The sequence below is a fragment of the Felis catus genome, chromosome D2 (genome assembly GCF_018350175.1).
Source record: "Felis catus isolate Fca126 chromosome D2, F.catus_Fca126_mat1.0, whole genome shotgun sequence".
Lineage (NCBI taxonomy): Eukaryota > Metazoa > Chordata > Mammalia > Carnivora > Felidae > Felis > Felis catus.
In genome coordinates, this window is record NC_058378.1 from 74976040 (window position 1) to 74984434 (window position 8395).

At 48.9% G+C, this 8395-nt stretch overlaps 1 protein-coding gene across 1 annotated transcript; it reads right to left on the reverse strand.

Annotated features, from left to right (window-relative positions):
* Nucleotides 1-3022: 3022 nt before the first annotated feature.
* On the reverse strand, nt 3023-6190 carry PRLHR (prolactin releasing hormone receptor). The gene has a single exon (XM_023240991.2). The coding sequence runs from the start codon at nt 6129-6131 to the stop codon at nt 5019-5021; it is 1113 nt and encodes a 370-aa protein (XP_023096759.1). The 5' UTR covers nt 6132-6190; the 3' UTR covers nt 3023-5018.
* Between the last annotated feature and the right edge of the window lie 2205 nt (nt 6191-8395).

An 8395-nucleotide genomic window follows, 5' to 3' on the forward strand; every position in this document is an offset into this window, starting at 1 on the left:
TCATTGTTAGGTCCCTCTTGAGAGCTCTCTGTGAGATTTACCACATTAAGGGCCCAGCTGGAGATCCTGTGCAAAATCCTGTTGTCCACTTCTGCCTGGAGCTTATCTGAGAAACGATCAATTGTGTGAGCTCCAAGACCCCACAGTGGGCAGGAAATGTAATGAGCAACCCTCTGCTGATGTGATGAAGCGTCTGCAACAGAATTACCCAGAGTATCTCTCCCACGTGATTCACCTTATACGAACCCACCAACCCACCGGAAGGTGGATGCTTGAATCCCACCACCTGCTCTCCACGGGAGTGGAGAGAGCTTCAGATCAGAGGTATATTATAGTTAATATGGGGAAATAGCAGAAAAGGGGCTGAATCGAGAAATAAAGAGCAGGAAATGAAGAAGAATTGAGTTGGAAAGCAGGGGGAAAAGATAAGAAATCTGTTAAAAATACGAGCACTCAATTTTCAAAACAAGGCTTTCTACTTGCAAAGACTGAGAATGCAGTCTTTCAACATATCAAGTCTGCAACACCCATCCATCCAAAGAAATATTTCACACGTCCAACATCTGTTTAGAGTTTATCTCACTTTGCAAAATAAATGGATCGCTGGAAAGGTGTCCATAAATGCATTTTTAAGTCTTAGAAGTGTCAGAAAATCATCTTCATGACTCTGTCATGAACATTTTGGAATCTGGGTGATCAAATTTTACTTACAGACCCATGCGTTGGGTGTTTTTAAATTTCCGAAGTGATATGTGTCAGTGGATAATAAAATGTTAACCTTTAATGATCCAGATTAATGATGAATATAGAAATTAATCATGAAATTCTCTACTCTCCCTTTGATAGACCTGTCAACTTAGGCACATGCAGTTTTGGAGAGCAGAGAGCTTGGTGCCATGTATTAAAATGCTGTCATTACTGAGATTTGGACCAAGGGGTCACAGAAGACCCCAAATGAACAGTTCATTCCTGGAATTAGCTAGAATTGACAAATCTGGATTGAGTAGCGTGTTTTCCTTGGCGTGATTTATTTTCACTGTGACCCTGGCCATCCCGAGGTTACGTAACTGGAGATGGTACTAATTTGATATTTATTGAGCACCCACAATGTATCAAACACAGTGCAAGCCCCAAACTGAAGAGCTTCAAACAGTAAGTCAGTCACACATGCGTCTTACGCAACAAAGACATCAGCAAATGGAGGGAAATCCATGGAAGATCTGCTTTGGGGAACAAAGGTGCTCCTGGCCGCTTGTCGGTGGGGGATAGACCCTGGGTTCGCTCTCAGATCTAGCTGTACCCTTGCCTGGGTCCCCTTGATGTCAGCCCCATGCCTTGCATTTGCAAGACTACTAAATGTTCAGACATGCAAGCCACAGGACAGAGATGGGTTAACTAGCCAACCCGAGAAACCTGGAACTTAGCACCACCAGTAGAACAGGCTGATGATCCACAAGAACAAAAATTCAGGAAGGTTACATCAATCGGGATATTGTTACCTTAGCATCTCTCACAGTTGCTATTTCCAGGTGACCGTTGCCAATGCATATTGAAACACTCCCCAGCTGATTTAGTGAGATAAATCTATTGATGGGCTGCCAAAAGTGAGGCCCGGTGACAATGCTTGCAAAGAGAATTACAGAACCTCCCATCAGCCTCAGAATGGGCTGCTGCTAAGTACCCGGCTGCCTCTGCTCCCAGCTTTATGGCCTGTATGATTCCTTGCAGGAGGAGGACTGGATGTGTGGACTTGAGGACTTGACTAAGTTATATCAAATAAAATTTTCTACTTCAACACTAAGTGGATTTCTATAGGACTCACTTCTGAGAGTGTTTTTTTTTTTCACTTTTTAATGTTTATTTTTGAGAGAAAGAGACAGAATGCGAGCAGGGGAGGGTCAGAGAGAGAGGGAGATACAGAATCCAAAGCAGGCTCCAGTCTCTGAGCGGTCAGCACAGAGCCCGACGCAGGGCTAGAACTCACAAGCCATGAGATCATGACCTGAACTGAAGTCGGACGCTTCACCAGCTGAGCCACCCAGGTGCCTCCTGAGAGATTTTCTAAAAAGTCAGTTTGCTTTATAGTCAAACTAGTCCCAAATAGATTCCAGATAGGGTAAGAATTAATTAGTTGCTATTCAGTAGCCAATTTGGATAATGTGTAAAGATGTTTATAAACACGGCATAATTCTCCAGCCTCTTTAGGCTCTCCATAAAGTCCATGTAAATGTTAAAGTTTTTAACTTAAGTTGTAGGCATAGGAACAGGTGGCAGCTTTTCTAGTAATTAATGAGGACACTTTCTTCTCACAGTTGATGTAGACTTACATCAAGCTAATCAGAGAACACTTCAATTTTTTTTTTAACACCCTGGAAACCAGGATTTGGAATAATTCATGGTGTATAACTTTATAATGCGAATGATCTAGAGTTGAATCATGATACTTAAAAAAAACTGGACGCACACACTCACTGCCTTACATATAGGAGATTTGTAAGGAAACCTGAATGAATACTTATATATTCTTATTATAAGGATTTGCCTCTGTGTGATTCATTGGATACTGTCTGAAAGCTAGAGGAGTATTATTCCCCATCTGTAGCATAGGACGCCCTGTCAGAATTCAACTCCAAATTTTTAATACCTTTGGCAGGTACAATCAAAGCTTCATTCAGATGTTTCTGAGATTCATTAGAAAGACAATAATTCTTAAGGGGCTTAACCTTAGATGCACATTAAAGTCACCTGAAGTGCTTTGAAAAAATGCTGATGCCCAGGCTCCATCTCTAATCAATTGGACTCTCTGGGGATAGGTTCTCAGCACTGGTGTTTTTTGGAAGCTCTCCAACTGATTCTAGGAGTAGCCAAGGCTGAGAACAGTGATTTAAACATTCCAACAAAGAAAGTACAATTAAGTGGGGGTGCCTGGGTGGCTCAGTCAGTTAAGCATCTGACACGTGGTTTCAGCTCAGGTCATGATCTCAGTTTGTGAGTTCGAGCCCCACGTCGGGCTCTGCACTGACAGTGTGGAGCCTGCTGGGGATTTTCTCTCTCTGTCCCTCCCCTGCTCACTCTCTCTATTTCTCTCTAAATAAATAAATAAATAAATAAATAAGGAAGTACAATTAACCAGATCCCTCCCCAACAAATCCCATCCTTTCCCCCATCCCCTCCATTCTAGAGGCATGCCCATCAAAAGAATGCTCTGAGGAAACATGAAATGCCTGTTTGGCCTTGAGCCTCCCAAGTAATGGAGCTGTGAACCACAGGAGCCAGTCTCTGGGATGCCTGGGGAATGAGCTCATGTGGAACAGGGAGTGACATAGGCTTTGTTCTCACATCCACAGATGAAGCTGAAAGTATTTGTGCCATTGCTAAAGGTAACCTGCATCTCCCAAGTTTAACCTGCCTATCCTTTCTCCCAAGCCAGACTTTTCCTGCCTTCCCCCATGCTGGGAAAGGTCTAGCCACATAACTACTAAAGACTCATATTGCTAACTAACCCAATCATAAATACTTACTCTTCCATCATGGCTGCTGGCATTGGAGTAATGGGACTTAATCCTTGTCATCCCCAAGCCTTTCTCCTCTTTCCCTTCCTTTCAGGGCACACTTTAATGAATGAATGAGCCCATTTCAGAGAGTAATATAAGGAGAGAGCTTGACTCTACTGTATAGTGAGCTAGGGCAGTACTGGAGTCTTAGAGATGATAACTGAGTTGCTGCAGTTCCTGCACTAGTTCCTGTCCTATATGCCACAGGGGCTGATCTGGCAGGTGGATAGCACGTTTCACTTCACAAAACTCCCACCCTCACTGTCCAGTCACTGCTCCAACATCAACGTGAAGATCCTTGTCCAGGGTACTTGTCCTCATTTACAGAATCCTCAGGAGGCTAAGACGAGGGTTATCAGCCTGGTATCATGGCCCAGCAGTCTTCGCTTGTCCCTCTAACGCTGGAAAGAATTAAGTATTTGATGGTGGTCTGGTGGCAGTTTATTTTTCTGTTCTGGCCTTAAGTAAATGTCTCCCCATCCTTGTATCCTGGGTTGATTGTGTTCCAAGTGTGTCACCACAGAGCAGGTGCTGAGCAGTCAGATGACAGCTGTTGATCTGTTGCAACTGAGCAATTAGAGAATGCTATCGAACACGGTTTATGTTGAGTATTCAGAAAACCAAATATCTGTGTTCCTGCCTTGTAGCAAACACTGGGTGTGTATACAATGTCTGTCCTCAGTTATATGCCTCCTTAAGTGATCTGGACCTTCTCTTCTTTATCCCTATTTATCTTTTCATTGACTAATTCATCTTATCATTTTCAGATAGAAGTTAGGTGACAAGGAGGAGGGAAAACACTTAGAAACCACCTTTCAGAAGATCCTGCTATCAAAAGGTGGTTTCTAAGTGTTTTTGCGCTATGGATTCAAGTGAAATTAAAAGTAAAACCCTTTTGGTGTGTAATGGTCTTATTCAGGAAATGCTGAAATCCCAGATACAGACTTGTAATACTTCCCTGGAATCCTAGGAATTAATGGGTTCAAACTGACTAAGCAACATCAGGCATTCTAGCTCAGTCGAGTCCTTCTTAAAAGGCAACCGGAAAAAGCCTCACCAACCCCAGCGCAGCCATTTGAAATCCCAACCCCATTGTTCCTTCATCTCACCATTGAGCAAGCAGAAAGGAAGGCGAGGAAGACAGCCACGCCTCTGAAATACTGTTATGAACCAGGAGAAAGAGCTTTGTTTGGCATTCAGGGCATAGGGAGGAAATAATAAATCCTCTCACCTCTCCTTGGCCTCTTGCAAGCAAAGCACAAGACTCCCTCCAAAGCCCACTCAACATTTTACAAAGACACAAGGACAAAGCAAGACAGCTGGACAAGAGGGCTAGGCTGGAAGTTTGGTCACCTATTGGATTTGCTCTGGCGCTGGGGATAAGCTCTCCAGTCCGGCCTCAGGTGGGCACCCTCGGAGACCAGTGGACACGGAGGTCCCCAGCCAAGGCCCGGTGCAGTGGCATCAGATGACCACGCTGACTGTCATGCTCTGGCCGTGGGGCACGATCTTGCGGGGCCAGGCAAGCAAGAGCTTGCGCAGCTCCTCACGGAAGCTGTCGTGCAGCCAGGCGTAAATAAAAGGGTTGTAGCAAGCCGAGCTCATGGCGAGCCAGTGGCAGAGCAGCTGCACTAACCCAAAGGCGTAAGGGTCGATGGCTTGCGGGTCGAGGTCCCGCAGCAGGTTGAAGACGTGCAGCGGCAGCCAGCACACGGCGAACACCACCACGACCACCACCAGCAGACAGAAGGTGCGGCGGCGGCGCGCACGGTCCCAGTCGGCCTGGCTCTGGGTCACGCAGCCTGGCACCACGCGGTTCCGTAGTTTCACCGACACCCGGACGTAAGACAGGAGGATGACCAGCAGGGGGAGCAGGTAGGTGACGAGAAGCAGCCCCCAAGCATAGAGCTGGCGCTGGCGCTCCTGAGACCCCCAGAATTCCTCGCAGAGGCGCACACGGTGCGGCTTGAGCTCGACGTGGTACGTGTGCATGGCGGCCGGCAGCGCCAGCACCGCGGACAGCGCCCAGATGGCCAGCACCGCATAGGCGCTGAGGCGCAGCGAGATGCGCCTGCGCAGCGGGTGCACGAGCACGACGTAGCGGTCCACCGCGATGGTGGTGAGAGTGAACACCGACACGTAGACGGTGACGGGCTGCAGGAAGAAGACAAGGTGGCACAGGCCGCCGCCGAACACCCAGCCGCGTGGCTCGAAAGCGTAGGCCAGCGTGAGCGGCACGCAGGCGGTGCACATGAGCACGTCGGACAAGGCCAGGTTGCCGATGAGGAAGTTGGTCACGTTGTGCAGCCGACGCACTCGCGCGATCACCAACACCAGCAGGCAGTTGCCCACCAGCCCCACGACCACCACGATGCTGTAGAGCAGCACGATCAGCCCTTTCAGCTGATGCACCAGCTGCAGGCTTTGGAAAGGCGTGACAGCCTGAGCGCCTGGGCCAGTCACCGACGCATTGTCCGCTGAGGCCTCTGTGCTCTGGTTGGCAGGAGTTGAGGCCGCCGGTGGCAACCCAGAAACTAAGTCAGGGACCGGGGGACCCTGAGTCGGCAGTGAGGCCATAACCACCTGTCCAAAGAGAATCAAAGTCTGTCACTTCCCATTGTCCATCCACCCCCTCCCATTGTCCATCCACCCCTCCTACACCATTCGTGCCTCCCTCCCCCACCTCAATTACCCAAATACTCCCTTTAGAATAACTGGCCAAAATAAATCAACAACAACAATCAAAAGTGCGGTCATACCCCATGTAAAAATAAATCTATGCTAGGTCACATATGTGCAGATTATTTAAACGCCTCCTACTCAATTTAGAGCCTTCGCGGTCCACGCAGGTCAGACCCTGGAGCATGGTCCTACCTGGCGAGTGGGGCTGGGCGGGCGGGAAAACGCTACGGGGAGGGAGGGGCCGAATCCCGGCTGTCCCCTAGCTGTCCTCAGCCCACGACGGCAATGCAGGCTTCTCGCTTCTCCGCGGGAGCTGAACGGATTCAGGAGTTCCCAGTGGGCTCGCAGTTTTTGAGAGGGACTGGGAGCGCCTCCCCTCCGCCCCGCCCCCCCTCCAGCGCTCCCTTGTATGGAAAATGGGGGCGGAGCGCGCACCACCCGACTCGGTGCTTAGACAACTAGAGAGAAGGACAGTGGAGAGGGTGGAAACAGAAAAGGAAGGAGGGGCCGACAAACCTGGGTCCGAGGCACGAGGGAGAATCTTGACTGCAGGAGCTTGCTGCGCCTGGGGAGAGTCCTGCTCTGGAGGAGGGTGAAGTGGACGAGGAGAGAGGAGCGGCGTCTAGCGCTAGGCTCGCAGGAGCTAGGACCTGGTGTAGTTTCAACAGCGAAGGCGCAGGGGAAGAAGTGGAGTGAGGGATTGAGCAACACCACAGGATGTGAAGAGGTCCTTAAGAGCTGGATCCTGCTTAGAGTCTGGACTAGAGTGGGTAGAAGGTTCCTGCGGAGATTTAAATTTTACAGCCTGAAAATAAAATTAAAAAATAAAATAAAACTTAAAGCCTGGATGGAGCTTGCCGCAGACCTTCCGGCCTTTGCCCTTCCCGGGACCCACTGAGCCCTTCCCTTAGACTGCGGCGCGCCAGGAGAGCCGCGAATCCGGCCAAGCCTGAGAAAGAGTTCAGAACAGCGGACAGCTCCCGCGGCATGCTGCGGGGCGGCGCGTGCGTCCCCGGGAGAGGACGATTAAGGAGTTCCCGCCCCTCTCTGGGTGCAGCGCTTTCAGAGAAGGGACCTAGCCTGGTTCTAAGGGCCTCGCTGCCTGCTTCCTGGACCGGGGCTGCCGACTCCGAGAACAGTAGGGTGGAGGGGGGGCAGATAAACTGGGGTCTCTGGGGGTGGGAAGGTGGTGACGTGCTCCTGCTATGGGTCACCGACTTAGTGCCAATGACGACGCTTTTACCTCCCTCGGTCAGAAAATGCCGCCTTCATGCCAGTTACCCTACACAGGCACCGTTCAATACTTGGCCCCCACAACCCCCCATTCACCCTTTTTGCTCTTTCTTTCTCAGCTACCATGACTTACCCCTATCTGCCAGATTCTCCCAGGACAGTAAGTAGGCAAGTTCCTGAACTGGGGCCCTACCCTCTTCCTCCTTACATAAACGCCCCCAGGCCTCCTTACCTCATTTTAGGACTAAAAATAATACTGGTGCTTGCAGGATTTCCACTAGGATAACAAAAGTAATGAACATTTGAGAAGCTTAAAAGTTACATAAAACCTTTAGTAGTATTAAGTCGTCATTGATATGCAAATTAACCCGGACCACAGTGGGGAGAGGGTCAAAGAAGGAGGCTTTGTAACCTCCCTCCTTTGAAGCTGTCTCATCCCCTCTTTGTCCCCTTTCTGGTAAGCTCTTGTCCTTTGTCCTCTAGCTGCAGATACCCCATTAGGCTGGAAAGAAGTAAAATTAGTACACCTTGCAAATTCAAGTGACTCACTCATACAGGAGGAAAAGTCAACATCGGAAGAAAAGCAATCAATTTTATGCAACTGTATCTATTCCAAACCCACACTCCCTGAGTTGTAATCAATTTAGCTAAAGCCAATATGATATGGAGAGAAAAAAAACTCAAAATGAAATGCAGTCTCTGCCTGCCTAATCCTTTATCTGGTAATGTTTCTCATCATGTTCACCAACAGGGGTTTATGAACCCAAGAGCAGAGGCACTATTTTGCTTCAAAGTATCTTAAGAGGACAGGGCGCCTGGATGGCTCAATTGGTTAAGCATCTGACTATCAGCTCAGGTCATGATCTCACAGTTTGTGAGTTCAAGCCCCACGACAGGCTCTGTGCTGACAGCTCAGAGTCTGGAGC

Bases quoted from the DNA above. Each gene is read 5' to 3' on its own strand.
- PRLHR (XM_023240991.2), bottom strand. From the start codon at position 6,131: ATGGCCTCACTGCCGACTCAGGGTCCCCCGGTCCCTGACTTAGTTTCT.